Source organism: Chrysemys picta, chromosome 12 (genome assembly GCF_011386835.1).
Source record: "Chrysemys picta bellii isolate R12L10 chromosome 12, ASM1138683v2, whole genome shotgun sequence".
Lineage (NCBI taxonomy): Eukaryota > Metazoa > Chordata > Testudines > Emydidae > Chrysemys > Chrysemys picta.
Genome location: NC_088802.1, coordinates 38,869,551 through 38,892,270, shown reverse-complemented (window position 1 = coordinate 38,892,270; position 22,720 = coordinate 38,869,551). Strand labels below are relative to the sequence as shown.

The window sequence follows — 22,720 nt, the reverse complement described above, 5'->3', positions numbered from 1 at the left end:
CCCTCCCCGTGGGTCCTGGGATGGGTGTGAATGAAGCAGCAGCTGCCCGGTTCTGGCGGAGCCCGGGGCCAGCCCACGCCCGGAGTGACCCGGGCACGCCCAGACACACGCACCCAGCTCACCCCCATCACGAGCCGAGCGTCCGACGGCCACATCCCCCCGCCCCCCCGCCGCGGCTGCTCCCGGCAGCGTTCGCAACCCAGAGCCACTCGCCGCCCGCCCGTCCCCAAGGCGCGGAGCCCCGGCGGCGGCTGGGGGCCGGAGCCAGAGCCCTGCCCCTCGCCGAGTGGCTTGGCCGGCTGGGACTCGCCCCCGGGCTGCAGCGGGCACCGCGGGAAGGGCCCCGCTGGGCGCTGGAAGGGGCTCGGGGGCGGCTCCTGTCCCGGCTGAGCAGCTGAGCCGGGGAGCGCGCCAGGCAGGGCGCAGCAGCCCGGGCGATGCCCGCCGCCGGGCGCCCTGCAGCCGGAGGCCGCCTGCCCTGAGCCCCCATGGAGCCCAACCTCACCGCCGGCGGGGCAGGCAACGCGTCCGGCCGGGCGGCGGGCTCGGGCGGCGGCGGCAGCGAGCTGCTCATCACCTCCGCCTTCGGCACGGTGCTGTCCTGCATGTGCGTGGCCGGGGTGGCGGGGAACCTGTACACCCTGGCGGTGATGTGCCAGTCCGCGCGCTGCGCCGCCCCCATGTACAGCTCCATCATCAGCCTGGCGCTGGCCGACCTGCTCTACCTCTCCACCATCCCCTTCATCGTCTGCACCTACCTGGCGCAGGACTGGTACTTCGGGGACCTGGGCTGCCGCGTCCTGCTCAGCCTGGACCTGCTCACCATGCACGCCAGCATCTTCACCCTCACCCTCATGTGCGCCGAGCGCTACCTGGCCGTCACCCGGCCCCTGGACAGCCTCAAGCGCTCCCGGGGCTACCGCAAAGCCACGGCCGGGGCCGTGTGGTCCGTCTCCCTGCTGCTCACCCTGCCCATGATGCTGATGGTCACGCTGACCGAGGCGGGCCAGGCCGGGGGCAAGGTGAAGCGGATGTGCGCCCCGACGTGGAGCGCCGACGCCTACAGGACCTACCTGACCGTGCTGTTCAGCACCAGCATCATGGCCCCGGGGGTGATCATCGGCTACCTGTACACGCGCCTGGCCAGGACCTACCTGGAGTCCCAGAGGAACCCGCCCCACAAGGAGGGCAAGAGGTCCCCCAGGCAGAAGGTGCTGATCATGGTCTTCAGCATCGTGCTGGTCTTCTGGGCTTGCTTCCTGCCCTTCTGGGTCTGGCAGCTGGTGCGCCTCTACCACAGCTCCCTGCATCTGACTTCGCAGACCCAAAAGTGCATTAACTACCTGGTGACCTGCCTGACCTACAGCAACAGCTGCATCAACCCCTTCCTCTACACCCTGCTCACCAAGAACTACCGGGAGTACCTGCGCAACAGGCACCGCAGCTTCTACCGCTTCACCTCCTCCTTCCGCAAGCGGAGCTCCAACCTGCAGTGCTCCTGGGGAAGGGCCACGTCCTCCAGCAACCAGTATGACTACGGCTCGGAGTCCCTGGGCATGGCAGCGCTGAAGGACAAGTGAGGAGGGCGAGGGGCTCCAGCCAGGTGGGAACCAGAGGAATGTCTGTCCAAGGTAAGGCTTAAGAGGCCCACAAAGCCAAGGTACCGCTGGGAACTGTCTCTCGGGGTACTTCCTTTACATCTTGGGCAAACTCCTTCCAAACTTTCTCTAGCTCCTACTCCACGTTTGGTTTACTTTGGTTCTGGGTACTGGTGCCCATGCTCCAGGACTAGAAACCTGGCCGTATGAAATCTCACTTGTCCTGTACATAGTACTGTTAACTGTTCAGAATGTGTCTCAGGAAAGTTTTAAAGACCCTTTCCCATTTCATCTTAGACTTGAACTCCTCTTTTATAGAGTGTTCTGCACTTTGATCAAACTCTTCACAGAAGTGGGGAAAGGCTGTATGGGTACATTCATTGTGGCAGTATGGCCAACCCCAGGCATGACAAACTCATGGGCCAAGCCCTCTGGCATCATGAGATTGTCTTACAAATCAGGTGAAATTGAATAAGAAGACATTTGGGGTTCTTTTTATTGGTCTCCTGGTTGTTGCTGCTGTTGGGTTTTGTTTTCTTCCTTAGGGATCGGATTTTCAATCTTTTCTCTGTAATCATAAGGGCTAGAAACTTTTTTTTTTTTTAAAGAAAGCTGGGATTCTCTAAATACCTGACTCCAGGAGCTGGGGCTTTAAAAAACAAACAAACCATGAATATTGTGAGACTCATGATAAAACTGTGACAGTTGGCAACACAGTTGTGGGGGACATGCATTAGAACAACCGTTCATGCCAGAATCTCCTTGCAGTCTGCACCAGTCTCTTTTAAGAGCAAGATGAGGAACTTAATTAATTAAATACCATGCTGGTATTGTTTCCTGATTGTGTGATTCAAAAACTAGAAATTGCTCTGCTGCCTTGAGCCTTTCTACTGCATTTTCTAGGGAGAAAAGGGATGATTAGGTTAGAAATGGACAATAATAAGCCAAATTAATTACTGGTGTAACTCCAGTGAAGTCACTTTGGCTCAGTATAAACTACTCATTATTGTTCTTCCATCTAACATCTAACAGCAAACCTCCAGCACACCAATTTCAAAAATATGCTTGAAGCCTTTTTTTAAAAAAGGGTAAAACCTCAATTCAGACAAGATTATTAAGAAGAAATGGTTCATCAGTGGTTTTCCTCTCAGTCGACTGATGGCTTCTTCACTCAGCACAAGGGTTTGTAATTATGAGAGCCAAAGACCCTGATCCTTGGCTGCCACAGTCAGGGCTGATGAGAGGCTGAGAAAGGGGGGACAACTGTACCAGGACCCCAATCACAGGTCACCCCCAAAATGTCTAACTGGGATGAAATGGGAGAGGTTGAGATCCCAGAAAACATGATATGCCAGGGCCCCAAATTTCTCTCAGCAGGTCTGCTCCCAGTGTAACATGGAGTGTAGGAGTGGGGACAAAGATAGCTTTAAGCCATGTTTCTTTTCCCCATATCTTGGGTCACTCCCCTGGGATAATTTACAGCGCTGTGGGGGTTGCTCTAAATTATGCCAGCTGCCAGTGATCCCAGGAACTGTTATAGCAGATGGCGATTGTCAGGGCCCCCGGAAGCCATAGCCATCTTCCCTGTCCCCCAACCACCCCAGTCCAGCCACAGAGAGGTGTAGCAGAGGAGCCACTACATCAACTCTCTGCTACTGAAGGGTTTCTTTCTACTAGGGTGATCCCTGCTGAGGCCATTTAAGCTGGGTTTAGGACAGCTTTGTGTTGGACCAGAGGCACAGGGTAGCTCAGCGCAGCCACGGAGTGCGACCAGAGAATTCAACACCAATACATTCTGGGTTTTAGACGTTAGACTTGTCCAGTACTTTTTGGTAGACAAAAGGAGAAAGCCAGGTACATACTGGAGATGAATACCAAGGAAACAAGGCTACTGCACCATATGTCATGCACTCATTAATAGAGATGCAGCATTTGCTTTGCTTTTAATAATAAAAAAAGTTAACTCCCATCAGGTGGTACTTGTACTCCTCTAACACTACCACTTCCTCTAAGACACGGACACACTGCTTCAACCTGTACTGTTACCGTATCGTGTGGACTAGCTAGCTAGCTAAAGTGGCATAGAATCATATAGTGTTTAAGGCCAGAAGGGACCACTCTAGTCTGACCTCGTGTAAATCACAGGCCACCGGCACCACCCAGAGAACAGAAGGGATCAAGGTCCACCAGTGTCTAAGGCCCCTGCCGTGGCAGGGAAATCATTGAGATATACTCAGATAATCCTGATAAGTGACCCATACGCTGCAGAAGAAGGGGAAAAACCCCAAACAACCGGAAAAAAAACCCCAAGGTGACTGCCAATCTAGGGTGACCAGACAGCAAGTGTGAAAAATCAGGATGGGGTGGGGGGTAATAGGAGCCTATATAAGAAAAAGACCCCAAAATCGGGACTGTCCCTATAAAATCGGGATATCTGGTCACCCTATGCCAATCTGACCTGGGGGAAAATTCCTTCCCAAGCCCACATATGGGGATCAGTTACACTCTGAGCATGTGAGCAACAAGCAGCCAGTCACGCCCCTGAGTGAGAGAGAAAGAATGCTCAGCACCACCACAGTGCCCTGGCCCAACCTCCCTCTGTCCCCCTCCACCATCTCCAGCCGTGGTCATCCCTGATGCTTCAGAGAAAGGAGATTTAAAAAACCCTCTCAGAATACATGGGGCCGGGGAGTGGGGGAATCCCTTACTTATCCTGGACACTGGCCTGCTGAAACCCTGAAGCATAAGCTTTAGGTAGATTTACATTGATCTAACGTGCTTATCCCCGAGGTTTCTGGGTACCACGACACAGGGCATTGTTAGGACACACAACGTGTGGTACTTTTACAACATTTGAAGTACTTGCCTTTTTTGGAACTAACCCACCGTTTGATTCATCATTTGTAACAAATTGTTTCCTTTCCTTTTTTTCACATTTCTGGGCCTGTCTTCACGACAAACAACACCCGTTAAAAAGAAACAAGGTTAAGTTTCATTCTGAAAGGAGGTGTGGGAAGATCTGAGTGTCTATTTCTCATGCTGGTAGAGGGTGGAATGCTGCTCTCAAGGAACAGAACAATATGAAGGTGAGAGGAGAACCAGGCCGTATAGATTGCAGATGTTGTCCTTGCAGCTTGCTCATATCTGAACAAAGGGGATGTTTCCTCATGACCACACAGTGAAAAAAAAACCACACTGACTGGAGCCTGTTCTTGTGAAGTATTGAGTATTTGTGACTTCCATTGCTTGGCACCTCGCAGGAACAGGCCCTTAAAGGCCACTTATGTAACAAGATGGTCCCATGAGAAAATGTTGTTGTTTAATCAATGGAAAGTAGAATTACGAAGTTAGGAAGAAGTTAAATCAGTCGTTATAGATGAATAAAGTACATTATAGAAATGTAGGACTGAAGGCACTTCAAGAGGTCATCTAGAGACCTTTCCCCACCCTGAGGCAAGATTAAATATACCTCGACCATCTCTGACAGATGCGTGTCTAACGACCTAGTCTTAAAAATCTCCAGTGACAGGGATTCCACAACCATCTGAGGTAATCTGTTCCAGTGCTTAACTAACTTTACAGTTAGTTTTTCCTAATATTTATCTGAAATCTCCCTTCCTGCAGATTAGGCTCATTACTTCTTGTCCTACTCTCAGTGGACCTGGAGAACAAATGATCCCCATTCTCTTTATAACAGCCATTGACATATTTGAAGACTATTATCATGTACACCTCAGCCTTCTCTTCTCTAGATTAAACATGCCCAGTACTATCCACCTTTCCTCATAGGCCAGGTTTTCTAAACCTCTTATCATTTTTGTTGCTCTCCTTTGGACTCACTCCAATTTGTTCATATCTTTTTTTAAAGTGCAGTGCCCAAAACTGGGCATAGTATTCCAGCTGAGGCCTCACCAGTGCCGAGAAGATACAACACTCCTGTTAAATGGCCCAGAATGACATTTGTCTTTTTCACAACAGCATTACACTGTTGACTCATCCAATTTGTGATCTGCTATAAGCCCCAGATCCTTTTCTGCAGCACTGCTGCCTAGCCAGGTATTTCCCATTTGGAATGCTAGTCTTACTATCTGAGGCTAGTCTTCTGATGTTCTATTCTATTTAGGTTCTTCAATACCATGGTATGAGTGCCTATGCTTTAGCCTAGGTAAAGAAGAAAGGGTAATTGTATCACATGATGTAACAGCCCCAGAAAGGGTTAGACCCAGTTTGTATGACATTGATGACAGTGCAGTTAGAGTACTCCCTGAATGTCATATTTCCAGAACACTGGACAAATCAAAGGCATTTCAGAGAAGAGCAGCAATAAAAGACTAAAGGAATTGTCTTAGAAGGGAAGATAGAAGTTCTGACATTGCACTGCTGGTGCTACAGTGTTTGCTTCAATCTAGTCCCACCCCTAAACCATCACCATCCACCTGCAGTTAGCTGGTAGGCTCTGACACATCCCTGGGGGACTCCTCCACATAAGATCCCACTATAATCACTCACATTCACCAAAGCATGTGGCTGCAAAAGCCTGTCCTCCAAAAGCAATAATGTCTTCTTCACACTGAGCCACAGGAGAGGCTGCTTCTGGAGGTGCAAGTTCAGGGCACTGACAGAGAGGCAGACAATGCAGACTAAGTGGATAGGTGGAAGAGAGCCCTGTGTAACAAGTAAAAGTGGCCAGGGACCAGACTCCAGCAGTGACTATCATTGTGCCATTCAACGGCAACGTGCTAGCAGCATTGCAGGCAAGTATTATGCCATTAAATGTACCTTCTTACTGCCCTCTACAACCACAGCTTGACTTGTAGTCCTGTGCAAATGTGACTTCCCAGGAATTTCTCTTATTCCCAGTGAACAGAATTCTACTAAAAAGGTGAGTATGTATGTAACCAACCCCCTCTCTCACTGTTTCCTTGGAGTAGCTAAACTACCAAAGCTTGGGAGCTCTGATCCTGTTCAAAAATAGAAATCCTCTTAGAGGGGACATTTCACACCAGCTCCTTGGGGCTGTATCTGACTGATCCTAGCCATTCCTGCTGTTTTAACTGAGGTGTCTGTTACTTTTGGAAACTAGGAATTAGTACCCTTTCCAAAAATGGTTTAAGACTTCATACATCTTCCTTTTAACACTCCCCACCCCCAATTAATTAAGGTGCTAGCACATAGGGCTTTTGGAATGGGTCTAACCAACTCCTCCCCTAGTAGCAAAGCCTTAATTGAGGCTGAAATAGTCCTTAAGGCCCAGAGGCATATGGGCTTTTAGTGCTGGCTTTAATTATGGCAGACCTGAGCAGATGGTCAATAGGACACCCAAGTGGACAAACAAGCTTCCCTAGCCATTAGGGATAGCTAAATAGTGAACAGGTAGGACCCAAAGGATACATTGAGGGTGTGGGGGGATGCAGCAAGTTGTCTGCAATTTTGGCCTCAATTCACACTGGAGTTGGACTTGTGATAGGACCCCATTAATCCACACAGGGTTGGAATAGTTTCTGCTAAAGAGGGTTAAACATGGTAAATTTAGTGAATATGGACCAGACAAAACTCTTTTATAACAGTATTAGCAAGTTGTTTTTTAGACTAAGTTGTAGTATTGCCAACCTCAAGCTTGGAAAAATCATGAGTCAGGCCCCAAAGATCCTGAGATAGGATTCAGTGATGAGATTTTAAGTCCTTTTTGTGGCCTCCAGGTTTCTGTGCTTTTAGGATGCACTCGCTTCATGCTTTCAAGCTTTTTTCTACAACCACAAGGGCTAGAAATCTAATTTTAAAAAAAGAAAGAAGAAAAAAGAAAGCTGAGATTCTCACACAATAACATGAATCCGGGAGCTGAGGCTTTAAGAAAAACCCCAGATATGATAAGACTCATGATAAAAATCACAAAAGTTAGCAACCAGTTGTAAATCAGAAGTAACTCCCTTGATGTCAATTAGCTTGTAACTGAAAGGAAAATGTAACTCCTTGCCTAGAAAACTTTCTTTCTAACATTTGAAAACAATTTTACATGGGTTGCTCTTTTTTAGTCTGACTAGGCAAAACCAGAAACTACTTTTAACCCTGTATTTTTAAAAATGGTTCCCTGATGCAGGTCAAACTCCACTGAGACAGTGCTTTGGTTTGTCTGAAGTAAACTTACAGGTCCCAGGTCTCAGTTAGTTTTTCAGAGAAGTGGGAAGTAGCAGTTTTAGGTAGTACAGCATTTTGTTGTTGTTTGGCCAGAGTTTGCGACTACAAAACACTGTGCCTATTTCTCAGCAAAATCAATAATTTCATCATGAGAAAACTTTTCCAGACTCATTATCTGTTTATAGTAAAATAATAACCATGAAAAGGACCACTAGTCAACGCAGTTCCCCCCAAAGTTTTCCCCTTCGTTCATCTCAGCTAGTTTCTTTGTTGCAGACACCGTAGATTTTCTATCTTCGGTCTGAAAAAAGAACAGTCTTCTTCTGTGGGACTGGTGAAAATATTTCTGTTTTCCCAGGAGCAGATGAGCTCCTTTGAACCTCGCTGAGTTGCTGCTGACACTTCCGTTTGTTCCTGGCTCTTCCACCTTTTAAAATAAGCTCCCAATAAATAATTGAAGGGCCTGCTGTCCATTTTTAATGACTTCGGTGATACTTCAAAGCTGGCACATGTGGCAGGGAGTTTGCAGGATGTTTGATTCAGAGATTAATATTTGGATCAAATGATTTAGGTTTTCCTAAGTCATGTTTTAACATCAGTTTTCATTAATATGTCATTGAACATAAAAAGAGGAACAATAACAGGAGTGATTCTAAGAACATGTAGCCTTTCTAGATAGTGGGCCCTTAAATTAATAACAAGGGGGAGGCAGGACCAGCCTGAGGCACTAGCAAGATGAACAATTCTTGGATCTTCCTTTCCATACAGAACCAGGAATTTATGCTCAATTTCCTCACCAGCAGCAAGACCAGAGGAGAAGGCATAAAAGCCACTTCACATCCCAGCCCTCTAGCAGTTGGATATTCCTGCATCTGGTCATTTCGATTCTTGTCAATCCTAAAGCAAAGCAGCCCTCTCTGCTATTCATAGTAAGTAAATAGATAATAAGCAATATGATAAGCAGTTCAAAAAAACATGATGCACACAACCTACAGTATCCCATCCATGATGTCCCAGCTCCCAAGAATCTTGGGAAGCCATTTCTTTAATCATTGTCAGTTTCTTTGGAATGTGTATCTTTTCCTCACCCAAAACGACACAACAAAAAACCCCTCCCCGCTGTCAGTGTTAAATACGCAATCAAGTTAGGCTATTTTACAAATGTTTCCTTCAAAAGAAAGAGGATGTAGGAAATAGCTCATAATTTCATCAGAGGTCCACGTGGGTTTGGAATGACAGGGGCTAGAGAATATCACCCCAGGACAGTTATTTCCTAACCGTTGTGCTGCTCTACTGACATCCAGCTAAATGTGCCTTCTATTGTATTTCTGGAGAGCAGTGTTGTCTCCTAGTATGGATGACCCGAGGCAAAAATTCACTGCCCACTTCAGCTTCTAAAACTGGGGTGGGCAAACTTTTTGGCCCGAGGGCCACATCTGGGCATGGAAATTGTATGGTAGGCCATGTATGCTCACAAAATTGGGAGTTGCGGTGCAGGCCCTGGGGTGGGGCCAGAAATGAGGAGTTCAGGGTGCGGGAGGGGGCTCTGGGCTGGAGCAGGGGGTTGGGGGGGGTGAGGGCTCTGGCTGGCGGTGCAGGCTCTGGGGTGCAGGAGGGTGGGGCCAAGGGGTTCGGAGGGCAGGAGGGGGATCAGGGCTGGGGCAGGAGGTTGGGGTGCGGGAAGGGGTGCAGGCTCCAGGTGGGTGTGTGGGCTCTGGGGTGGGGATGAGGGGTTGGAGGTGCAGGCGGGTGCTCCAGGCTGGGACCGAGGGGTTTGGAGGGGGATCAGGGCTGGGGCAGGGGATTGGGGCGCTGGAGAGGGTCAGGGGTGCAGGCTCCAAGTAGCACTTACCTCAAGCAGCTCCCAGAAGCAGCAGTGTGTCCCCCCTCCGGTTCCTATGCGGAGGCGCGGCCAGGCAGCTCTGCGCACCGCCCCATCCCAGGCACTGCCCCTGCAGCTCTCATTGGCTGCAGTTGCCAGCCATTGGGAGCTGAGGGGGGCGGCGCTTGGGGCGGGGCAGCATGCAGAGCCCCCATGGCTGCCCATACATAAGAGATGGAGAGGGGATATGCCGCTGCTTCCAGGAGCCGCGTGGAGCCATGGCATGCGCGGAGCCGGGCAAGCCCTGGACCGCGCTCCCTGGCAGGAGTTTAAGGACCGGATTAAAACATCTGAAGGGCCAGATGCAGCCCCCAGGCTATAGTTTGCCCACACCAGTTCTAAAAGGTGCCTGGCTGTAGTTAATGAGGTCATAATAATATTGCTTTCTTTTGTAATATTCCTTTCATGGTGTCACATGGAGAAGAAAGCTATTAAGGAGAGAGATCTTATTTTCAAAGCCTAATTTGTCTCCCTCATGTTTCTAACTGAGCAGAATCCAAACTGGCTCCAGGCTTGTGATTATGTGCACCAGCCTCACTGGCAACCTCCAGAGAAAGGAGCAGGGCTCTGGGAGTAGGTGACCAGATAGCAAGTGTGAAAAATCGGGACACTTTTGTGGGGAGAGCAGGGGGAGGGTATAGCTGCCTATATAAGATAAAGCCCCTAATATCAGGATGGGACGTCTGGTCATCCTGCATGGGACTAACTAGTGTTTGGCATAGCTGGTGCAGCAGAGGGAGCTAACATTTTAATTTGCCACATAACATTGGTGTCTGATTTGGGTGTTTGGGGATTTTTTGGGAGGGGAGGGAAGGGACTGGGTGCACCAATGCTGGTTTAATTTACAAAATTCTAGTGGCATCTTCATAAAGTCCCCTTTACACATCCTCCTTTAAAGGCAAGAAGGGTTCTAACTGAAAGCTAACAGTGAGGACGAATGGCCCCCCAGTTAGGGCCCGTGTGACCTTGGGTGAGTCACTGAGGCCCAGCTCCACAAAAGAGATGTGGGTCTTGTGCTGCTCAGTGCTGCAGCACCCAGAAAGTCACCGGAACAACACCGTGACCCACAAAGCCTGAGTTAGGTCCCTAAGCTCGTATACAATGAATGGGGACAGGGAGGTACTTTAGAATAGGTACTTTAGAAAAAAACAGCATGCTTTGTGGGGAGCCGTCTAAACCAGCCAATGGGGAATGCCGACAGGAGATACGTATGCTAAGCCCTGGCCCTTTTAGTGCCTTTTGTGCCTAAATCTGGGCTGCAAGGAGGTGCCTGTCTCTGCTTGGGATTCACAATCTGGGGGAAGATAGATGCTTGGCTGCAAAAGTCACGTGTGGGCCCCGATCCACTCGGTGTGCTCACAGGCTTTTGTGAACCACAATCTAAGGTGCCTGTTTCTCCCCATTCATTGTGCAGGAGCCTAGGCACCTAACAGAGGCTTGGTGACTCACACGGTGATTTTCTAGGCGCACAGAAAACCAGCGTCACACCTAAGAATGAACCAGCGTCACACCCACTTTTGTGAATGTAGGCTCCCTGCCTGTAAAATGGAGGCATGTTCAGCCTCATAGGGTATGTGTGAGGATAAATCCATTACAGATGGTGAGGGGCTCTGACACTATGGAAGTGGGGGGAATATAAGTACCTAAGTGCTTTAGGTTCTAGTCAGACTGAACCCTTAACCCAAAGGAAGCTTCTGAAACTGGAATGGGCTCTCAGGACTGAAGTAAACTCCTGAAGCTCCTGCCAAGAGCTTGCTCTGAGCTGAACTAAACTCTGGGCTCAAGAAGACTCCTGAGTTATGTCACACTCCCCAGCTGAAGGGCGCTCCTGGGCTATGCTAAACCCTCCAATTGGAAGGAGCTTCTCCTGGAGCAGGCTTCCCAGCTAAACTGAATCTCCACCTGAAATTGGCACCTGTGTGAGACCATCTGTATAGTCCCTTAAGCCCACTCCTAATAGGTTTTGGCCAATCATCCCCCTTCACCTGACTCAATATGGAGCCTCACAGGTACTAGCCAATGCTGCAGCCTTTCCCTCTGCCAAGGAAAACATCTCCAGTGTGGTACCCCAAGGTGAAAATATGTCAGTCCCTGTTCTGTATTTCTCGGTCTCTTATTGGGACCCAAAAAGGAATTTTAATAGAAATTAACCATCTCACAAACCAACTTTCTAGGCCACCATCTTCTCCATTACTTCAAAGCCATAGGGCCCCAGAGAGAGTGAGAATGACTCCCTAGTCCAGTGGTGAGGGCACCGAGCTGGGAAAGCCAAGATCTATTCCCCTTACTCCAATCGCTCTTTCATTATTTACCTACACTGGAACAAACAGGAGAGACCGTGGGACTCCCACGTCAGAATATCCCAGTGCTCAGAGCACTCACTGGATAGGTGGAAGACCCCTGTTCAAATCTTTGTTCCCCTCTGGGAGAAGGGGGAAATGAATCTGGGGGTCTCACATCCCAAGTGAGTGCTCTAACCACTGGGCTAAAAGTTATAAGGTGGGTAGTGCTGCTGCTGCTCTGGGGTTTAGGTGGGAGATAGGCATCTGTACACTTAGCGGGAGGCAGCAAGACAGGCCCAGAGGCAGAAACATAGGTGCTGAGGGAACTTTTACCCTAAACACTTAGGTACCAAGTGTGTTTAGGCACCTACAAGGTTTGAGAGGAGTTTTGTGGATCATAGTGGCATCAAAACTAGGACTCACACACTTAAACCAGGGGCTTAGGCTCCTTAGCACCGTTGTGGATCTCACCCCAAATAACTAATTTCAGCAGAATAAAACCACCCATCGGTGTCCTATACATGGGTTTTATTAACTGGCCTCCAATATTAGCTGCCGTTGGCAGCTGTTGTGACTTATAATTAACATGGTGTTCCCAAAGTTGCAAAGCAAACTCCACTTTGCTAGCTGTTTGATCACAGCTCGTTGTTCAGGCTCTAGGGTGCAACGAGGCTTTCTGCGTGCATCCGGATTGGCATCTCAAAGTCAGCGCCTGTATTTCTGATTCAAAACAATTGTGATTCATCCAAGCAAAGATACTACAACTAAACTGTCTCTCTATAAGCCTGGAGTACTGGAGAAAGCCACAAGTGGTGTAACTACAGTGGTGCAATCACTGGCTAGGGACCACAAGACTATAGGGACCTAACCAGAGTACTATTTCAATTTAGAACCCAGGAGTCCAGAGAGACAAGGCGGTTGCCGTGCTCTGTCTGGAGATAAGGGGATTGCACCCCTAACTAGTACAGTGGATAGGACCCATACATCCAGGAACCTAGATACCTACTGCCTGGAGATGTAACCAGTTGGTAGATACAGACTACCTTCATTGGACAGAATGCAGGTATCCAGAAACTGGGGTGATGGGCTGTCTGTTCTGATGCGGAAAGAGGCTTCTAGCTGTGTAGGACACTTGGATCTAGCCACACATAGATATCCCCATTTGTGCTGCCACCAGCCCAGCAGAAGTTGAGCCAAGCCATGCCTTATAGCAAAGGAGACAGGCCTCCGGGGGAGAGTGGGGTGCACTGGCCCCTGGGGAAGGGGGCAGTTGAGAGGTGGGTCCCCTCCAGCTGGGGCAACGCTGGGCCTCAGATGTGAGCAGCTGGCAAGGACATGCAGAGAAGGCATGGGGGCATCGCAATGTTGGGGGTTGGGAGCAGGCTGGAGATGCTCCCCTTACTCCCCTCCTCCCCCCCATGGAGTGCAATGTAAAAACATCAGCCACTTTGCAGGGGGGGAGGTGGCAGTGGAGAGGAACTGACAACTTGGAACACTGGGGGAGGGAGAGCTGGGAGGCGAGATCTGAGCTGGGGAGGTGGGGGTAGGGGAGCTGAATTGGAGTTGTTGAGGGTGGGGGGAAAAGGGGTCAGAGTGGAGCTCAGGGGCTCTGGATCAGCGCTGGGAGAGGAGGGTTGGAGGGGAGCTGGGGGAGGGCTTGTGCGGCCCTGGAGAGGGAAGTGTGGGGCAGGCAGTGAGCTAAAAGGGGCTGGAGGGGGGATTAGATCAGGGATGGGGGAGCTAGGGTTGGACTGAAGGAGGCTGGAAGGGAGTTGAGGAAGAACTGGAGGGGAGCAAGGGGGGCCATGGAGGGAGCTGGAGGGTTGTAGTGGGTCATGAGGGAGCTGGGGCTATGGGGGTGCTGGAAGAGGGTGGATTGCAGAATCAGGAAGAGGGCCTCTAACCTATTCTTGCACCAGAGCCCTCTGGGACCTTCTGAGTCACAGCTTCGGGGACATGTTCTGACAGTGACTTCCAGCAAACTCATTGTAATTCACCCTCTTTTTTAATTTGGAACTGTTAATTTCACAGTTGAGAACCATCAGGACTGCAGCTGCAAACTATATCCTAACCAAGTTTTCTCTAGAGTAATTACTTTGCAGGTTTGATTGAATATAACGTCATCCAAAAATGTAGAGGGGTGAAGAAGGGGCAAGTGGGTTAACTATTTGTAAAGTGCCTGAGGGGAGAGAAGAGGGCAATTGGGACACCTGTGCCTCTGAAAACTTCCCTCTCCGCACCTCGACCAGGTCAAGACCCTGTGAGCTTGTGCAGTGGATTTATTTAACCTTTAAGTGTTGGGGGTGAAGTTTGCTCTCAGTTTACCCTGTCACAAATCCTGAGTGACTTCACAAGAGTTTCTGCAGCTTCACTCTAGCATAAGCTGTGTCTATGCTACAACTTCTCTTGGCAAAACTGATGTTGCTCAGTGATGTAAATATTCCACCCCCCTGAGAGACATAAGTTACTCCAGCACAAGTGCTAGTGTGCACAGCGCTGTGTCGGTGGGAGACAGCTACCACCGCTCGTTGTGGGGGGCGGGGAATTAGTTATGTCAATGGGAGAGCTTTCTCCCATCAGCATAGAGCACCTACATGAGAGATCTTACAGCGGCACTGCTGTAAGCTCTCTAGTTTAGACAGCCGTAGGCTATGTTTACCCTCGCAATTGAACAACAAAACTTTCGTCTTTCAGAGGAGTTTAAAAACACATACCCCGAAAGACAAAACTTTTGCCACAACAAGTGCCAGTGTGAACAGTGCGTTGTCACTCCTGCCGACAACGCAAACACCGCTTATGGGGGGTGGAAGCTTTTTAACAGCGGCTACACTGCACGACTTTTAGCAGCATGGCTGCAGTGAGACAGACATGTCACTAAAAGCTGGGTAGCGTAGACATAGCCTTAGTGAAAGCCGAACTTGGCCCTTGTCTTCAAATCTGATTTAGGTTTTGTGTAACATGTGTGGGATCTTGGCCACATCCATAGTTTGTGTGTGCCCCCCATCAAACAATTCAGTATCAATTGCATTCTCCCTTCAGGGGACAGCCATCACCGAAGGACTCTCAGACAAGATTGCCTTAGAAAAACTGTACAAGAGCAACAGAGGTACTGCAAGAGGTACTGCTGTGGGGGAGCTTGCACTATACTTGGCTGTATCTCTCTGCTGTATCTATCTTTACATCACCTGACACAGGGGCCCAGAGGCCAGCCCTCCTGACAATTCGAGCACTGGGGTGCTATGTAATTATGTAGGTTTAGAATAAGCTAGCTGATAGCCTTACAATATCTGAGCTAAAAAGAGACTTTTTTTTTTAAATGGCTAGAACAGAGGGCTAGAAGGTCAGGACTCCTGGTTTCTGTTTCAAGCTCTGCCACTCACTTACTGGGTAACCTAGGGCAAGTCCCTTAACCTCTCTGTGTCTCTCTGTTTACCCATATATAAAATGGGGAAGATTAATACTTCCCTGGTTTACAGGAGAGCTTTAAGACTTAATTCATGTCTGTAAAGTGCTTTGAGATCCTTGGATGAAAGGTGCTCAGTACAAAAGGACAAAGTGCTAAGTACAGAAGAACCAAGGCTTTAGGGATAGCTCATGTTTCCGTTAGCTATTAATGGACTGAAGGAGGAAACATTTGTGCATCAGAAAAGTTTATATACCACTTTTAAATTAATGGCAGCTACTCAGCTAAGAATATAATTCAGTCCACAAGGAATATGACAGCTATGCTTGGCAGGCTTGACATAATTTTGCTGCTAAAAATATTTCTCAGTTCCATAACATCAGTACAGTTTCTGGAACATCTCCCAGGGTAAGAACCTGCAATAGGAAGTGTAGAGGGAAGATCGAGTCTTGGTTCCTTGACTCCCGGCACCAGCTGTTTCAGCCTGTTTTGGATCACCTGTCTCCCAGGTCGAGAATGATGGGAGCTTTGTACCAAGACAGAGAGATGCATGTGTCCCCCATTTTCCCCTTTTTGGGTCTCTGATTTTCCCCAAAATCAATAGGGATCTAACCATTGAAGCCTAGAATATTCCCTGAAATTTTGAAACTGACCAGATGTGGCAGACAGAGAGATGCCTTTGAATTGAATGCAAGGTCTGTGCAATCTTGGCCAATAAATGCCAGAAATTTCAACTTAAAATTTCCTTTTTCATTTTTTGCATGAAATTTACATACGATGTAGCAGGGCCGGCTCCAGGCACCAGCTTAACAAGCAGGTGCTTGGGGCGGCCAAGGGAGAGGGGCGGCACCTGCGGCAATTTGGGGGCGGCAGGTCCCTCACTCCCTCTAGGAGTGAAGGACCTGCCGCTGAACTGCCGCCACCGATCGCGGCTTTTTTTTTTTTTTCTCCAATTGATCGCGATCGCGGTTTTTTTTTTTTTTGCTTGGGGCGGCAGAAATGCTGGAGCTGGGCCTGCGATGTAGAATTGTCAACATATGTCTTTAGCCATCCTCCTGATAAACTGCTTAGTATGGAAATGCATTTCTTCCACCCTAAGCAGGTTGTGGAATCTCTGTCATTGGACATATTTTAGAGCAGGTTAGACAATCACCTGTCAGGAATGGTCTAGATCAGCAGTTCTCAAACTGTGGGTCGGGACCTCAAAGTGAGTCTTGACCCCAATTTAATGAGGTTGCCAGGGCTGTCTTAGTCTTGCTAGGGCCCAGGACCAGAGCCCGCAGGCTTCAGCCGTGGGCATCGGGACTCAGGTTACACACCCCCTGCCTGGGGCTGAAACCCTTGGGCTTTGGCTTTGGCCCTCCCGCCACCAGGGGCTTGGGCTGGCTCAGGCTTCAGTCCCCCCTCCTAGGGTCGCATAGTAATTTTTATTGGCCAAAGGGGGTCATGGTGCAATGAAGTTTGAGAACGCCTGGTCTAGAGAATACTTAGTCCTGCCTTGAGTGCAGGGGCCTGGACCATATGACCTCTCGAGGTCCCTTCCAATCCTACACTTCTCTGATTCTATGTACTGCCTCACTCAGAACCCTGCTGCCTGCTCTAATGGCTGGATCTCTGAGCATGGGGGGAGGGGGAAAGAGGGGTGGGTTTGCAAAGCAAAGATAATCCCCAGGGACCTCATCGGTTACTAGAGGAGCAGAGTTTCCTGTGGTTATTTCACTGACACTTTTTAGAAAAATTACATCTCTTGAGAAAGCTTTGCCCCTCCAGGCAAGCTCAGAACCTTTCAGAGTAAGAAAGCAGAGGAGATATCAGCTGAATTGCTTTGCTTTGGTGTCTTCTCTTTCCAAGTGACACTTTAGCTACACAGGAAATGTCTCTCTACTTTCAAAGCACCTCCTTCAATCTTCACCTCAGGTCTTCCTGGAGAGTAACACTACCCTCCCCACCCCTAACGGAGGATAAGCAGCCGCTGGAACATCTGCTGCATCCCACAGGCTCCCTGCTCTGCTCTTGCTTTGAGAGACTCCTGGGGATCTGAGTGCAGACTGTCATTCTGGCTGCTGAATTTAGTGCCTCCTTGAACAGTTTTGAGTGGGCTCTTCGGGGTTAAGTTGCTCTTTCATTTTGATGACAGTCGGTTTTGGGGGGAAACCAAACAATTCCTTTTCTCTCACCTCCCCATGCACACTTTGGTTCCAGGAGTTGGCCTAGTCTGTCAGGGAGAACTGATACAATCTCAGGCTAACCCAAACCTCTACTGAGAAAAGGGGGAAAAAAAAAAAAAAAAAAAAAACCAACACACACCTAGGATAGCCAAGTCCCCCTCCATGCGGTACCCAGCTAGCCTCCCTGCACACCAGTGTCTCATTGAGTTTCCACTTGCCTGTTGGTGGTTGTCACTGGATTTAAAGCAGGTCTAGGACATGACAAAGAATGCCTCCTTCGGCAGGTCACCTTGAAGAGACCCAGAAAACAGCCCAATGCATGTATCACAAGCTGTATCACAAAATAGCCAGGATGTTCATGCAGGAGCGGCACCAGGGTTTTTGGCGCCCTAGGCAGGGGTCCTTCCGCGTGCCCGGTCTTCGGGGCACTTCGGCCGCGGGTCCCGGAGCGAGTGAAGGACCCGCTGCAGAATTGCCACCGAAGACCCAGAGTGGGGAAGGGCCCCCCGCCGCCGAATTGCCGCCCAGGGCGGCAAAATGCCACCCCCCCTCCAAATCCTGGTGCCCTAGGCGACTGCCTAGGTCACCTAAATGGAAGCGCCGGCCCTGCGTTCATGCCATTTTATCAGAAAGGCCCCATGCACTCCATAGCAAGTTGCACTTAAATTCTGCAGCAAAGCCCCTAGATTGTGTAGCACTCCAGCAGCGCAGACTGCAACAGAGTGATCCAATAAAAGATATTACCTCACCCACCTTGTCTCTGCAAAAGCCTACGTTACATTAAAAGATTTAATTAAATATGAAAATAGAATCAGTGCAGAACAGTGGGGGGTTTTACATTACATTTATTTTGATGCTGTCCTCAAACTTCTGTTTTCAATATGTCAAAGATTTTTGTACTGATATGATACAAATGAATCACAGAAGCCAGAGGATGAACGTTGGCATTTAACTTTTCATGTTCAGGTTTCTGCGTTTACTGCTGGTTAAGACGGATAGACCACAGCAGCCCTTTGAGCTATTGCTTTAGGCTGTCTGCAGACTTGGGGAGACAGCACTGCAGCAGTTTACACACTGCTTTCAAGGTTATCACAATCATGAGTGCTTGAAACTTTCTTTAAAAAATGAAAGCTGTGGTTCCGGAGCATGATTCTATGGCAAATTCCACAGCCCGAGAATACACAGTACTCTGATCGTAACTGGGGCTAGAACAGGATTTAGCCCGATGCAATTAGATCAACCTTTAAACCAGCAAACCTCTCTCACCTTTGGCAATCTTGGTAGTAAGGCTGGGTCTGCATGCCTTTTGCAAGGAGAGGGAGAAGGTAGCTGGGCTGCCACAGCAGCAAATCTGTAACGCACGCCTGCTTTCATTATTTCTAGCTAGCATGGCACACTGTTCCCTCTCTTGCCAGCAAGGCCAGTTAATCCTGCCTGATGCTTTCACACTGTGTTTGTCACTCTCTTTTCAATGAAGGAGCTGGTCCAACAATAACCCTGCGGCTATTCACTCCTGTTGGACACGCTATCTGGAAGTGGCCATTCCATCACAAATCACCATTGGAAACTGCCCCACAGAAAGCAAGAAAGCGGAGAAACTTGCAAGTTTTGACTCTTGCATATGACATTCCTTTGTATGTTGAGCATGCACATGTAATATGACAAGATAGTGTCTTAAGTGATTATTGGTGGAAGTTGGCATAGGGCATCTCTGCCAGGGTATGCAGATTTTTAATTTCTCTGGGAGGCCACAATGCTTATGGCCATCTCAGTCAGGATTGTTCTTGTTATCCCTGTTCTTTACTTACATTCTGCTAGATACTGTGTCTTCAAGTAACTCCACCAGCTGCACTAATCATCGTACTGTGCTAGGGTATTTCCACATAGCTAAGCAATGACTGGGTGAATAGATTATCCATAGTGGATTTCATTGAGAATTCTGCCCCTTACTCGTCCTAAGTTCTAGGAAGCTCTGCTCTTGTTTTGTTTTTGTTTTAATTTCCAAGACTATATTAGGGAAAATATGGCTGTGCGGAGGGTTGGGCTATAGCTTAGCCAGTGTGTGTACCCATTTTAAATTCCTATTGACTCATACTCACTACACTCCCGTGGGACCAGGAAGCAATGGCAAGATTCCCATTGACTTTAATGGAGCCAAAATTTCAACTCAGACATTTAAGATCTGAGGCCAAAAGCTTTAACTGTCCAACAGATTTAATATGTCTGTAAAGGTACTTGCTTGTAGTGCTCTAACTGCCATGAGATGAGGGAAACGGTATCATGAAAGGAACTTGAAGAGAAGACACAGTTACTCCCATTGCTAGAACATGCACTCAGCCTAGGGTGACCAGATGTCCCAATTTTATAGGGACAGTCCCAATTTTGGGGACTTTATCTTATATAGGCACCTATTACCCCCCCACCCCGTCCCAATTTTTTTACACTTGCTATCTGGTCACCCTCACTCAGCCAGACCCAATCCAGCAGCTCTACTTGTCTATATTTCCAGGTAGTGTATCTCTACTATCCCTGTTACTGGGTATCTAAGGGTATAAAACAACTGGTGCTTTTATTTTCCTCAGAAATACCTGGAATTCAAAGCTGAACACTGGATGTGTGTTCTAAGCAGGACTGACAGCCTAGCCCAGCATGGTGGATGGTTGTTAGCAGAAAGAGATACCCCTTCATGCAAACAGCCTACAAAATTGAAGTTCAGCCCTGAGATTTTTAAACTGGGAACGTCAGAAGAAATACAGCCCCCTGTCCAGTCCAACTAACTGGCATGAGTCAAGCCCCAGATGTTTTTACTTCTTGGTGTGACGTTCCACTGTCAGAATGAATCATAATGCAACTGGAAATGTAAGGGCATTAAGAAAGGGCACCTGCACTGACAGCATCCTTTGCTCCATTCAGAATGCAGCCGATCAGCAGTTTTTCCTCATACCCGCTACTCTTTTCATGATCGGACTATTGCTTTTGTATTGCATACAAGGAAGGCGTAATATATGAACCATCTGAGCTGTTATGAATGTTAAGCCCCAGCAGTGGTATTGGATGTCTTAAAAGAATTTAGTGGGGAAACAAAACAGAGATTCTTGAAAAAACTGCATTACTGACAGGGCAAAGGCATGAAAAGAGCAGGAGGAGATACACAGCAGCAACTCACTACCTCTGATTCGAGAAGAACATCAAAGCTCCTACTTGCTCCTAGTTGAAGACAATAGTCATTTTTTTAAAAACAAGAAAGCATGGAAATAGTATTGGGAAAGACTCTGCTCTTAATAGGAAATGTCTAGTTTCTCTTTCCTCTTACATCCTAATTGGGACCCCTATCTTGAAAAGCTCTAAAGCATGGGGTTCAAACTATTTGTGTAGAAGACTGAATTCCCCATCTCACTGTAGGCTTTGGCTGGGGTATAAATTCTGGACCATGGACACTCTTCAATGCACAGCAATTGGAACTCCCCCTGATGTCAAAGGGAGGGCTCCACAAAGGGGAAGGATTATATATGGCCTTTGTAGTAATTGAACTTTTAGTTATTTACTACTTGTTCAGTTCCTTATTGTCACGTACCATATCATTCGGTGGGAATATTAGCTTCTCTTCAGGACGTTGCTATTTCTGACCTCTGTTTCTCATCCTCCTTTCTTCCCGCAGTGTTTCCATCTCAACAGCAGCTCCTAGCTTCCTCCATGGACTCCAGTCCTACCCCACTCCTCATTCATCTGCTAAAATTATGGGCAATTAAACTGTTTATTGATATTTAATGTCATCATCAGACATTAGAGTTACCCCCCCCCCAGTGACATTTTTAGGGACCAGGGAAATTTTACACCTCTCCCAGCTATTCTTTCAGACGGCATGCAGACACCAGAAGATAACACTTCATTGATTTAACCAAGTATCTTTGCAAGCACATGAGCTAGAGTCTTAGGGCTATTCTACATGAGACAAGCTGCACCAGCATAATTCTATTTAAATTTATGCAGGTTACACTGGTGCAAATCCTTAATGCTGATGCATTTAAACTGGTTTAAACCTCACATATTTTGATTTAGCTAAAATGTTGGTAAAAGACTGAATCTAAACTCATCTAAATGCATCAAGATATAGTGTATCTAGAATCCCTATTGTTACACTGATGTGACTTTCTAATATAGATAATCGCTTTAATTTTTCCCTTTTTCAAACAAAAGCTTAGATTCTGCAGAGCCTGAATAGGCCATGTAAATACATCTCCAAGGGAGGGTGTTTGGCACCTAGGCTCTAAAATTTGATGCAGGGCTCTGTTATGGAGTTCCCCTATTTCTATTTCAGTGAGTAGGACTGTTAATGTGGGGGGTTGTATTTTTTTTTTGTTTCTTTGTTTGTTTGCAGGCTTAATGAGGCTTTCTGGACGGTGCTATATAAAGATTTCTTGTGATGCAAAGTAGAGCTGAAAAAAATCAGCTTCACTGTTGAAAAATATTAGAAAGTTTCATTTTTTTGCTATAAAGTTTATAATACTCTTTAAAACATTGAGTTCTGGACACTGATCTTATTTGAGAGGTGTTAAATCTTTAGTGGAAGTTTTACCCCATTCTAGTTCTCTAGATTTTACCTTTCTTTATGTTTGCTTCTTAAAATGTGTGGTGGGGTGGTTTGGGGTTTTTTCAATTATCAGCTATTTGACTTAGGCATGAGGGCAGTGGATAAAATAAGTGAGTTTTTGAAAAATCAAAACAAAAACAAAAAAAACAAAGATTTTTTATTTAAATTGGTTTTATTTTGTTTTTTAAAAAGAAGAAATTTATATAATTTTAAACATAAACCTGTTTAAAATAAAATCTGAATTTAATATAAAATTTGTTAAGGCCTAAATTTATAATCTCTTAAAACATCTTAAATAAAAAATAAATATTCTGAGTCCATGAGCTTCTGTCAAAAGTTTTGAGTTAAAGATTGGTTTTTATGCAGAAAAGCAATCAGGAGAAAACCCTTTAACTTTTTAGTTAGAGTTTTATAAATATGCACAACAGGTCATGTATTATATTAAGGGTTTTAGTTAATAAAAATAAATGTATATGCTGTTTTGTGTGTTTAATTCAATTCTGTTTACTATCCTATTGAAGCTTAACAGAAATCATGAATAAAAGTTAATTATCTAGTAAATGAGCAATATATCATTCACCATTTTCTAACATACAAAAAAATGTACAATTAATAAGTATCTGAAAATATTAAGCTATGTAATTGCTTAAATAAATCCACT

The 22,720-nt window shown here is 47.3% G+C and overlaps 1 protein-coding gene across 1 annotated transcript; it reads left to right on the top strand.

Annotated features, from left to right (window-relative positions):
• The first annotated feature begins 194 nt into the window (after positions 1-194).
• On the top strand, positions 195-22,698 carry LOC101934140 (urotensin-2 receptor-like). The gene is made up of 2 exons (XM_042841186.2): positions 195-1,631; positions 20,051-22,698. Exon 1 carries the CDS (start codon positions 489-491, stop codon positions 1,578-1,580), a length of 1,092 nt encoding a protein of 363 aa, XP_042697120.2. The 5' UTR covers positions 195-488; the 3' UTR covers positions 1,581-1,631; positions 20,051-22,698.
• Positions 22,699-22,720: the final 22 nt, after the last annotated feature.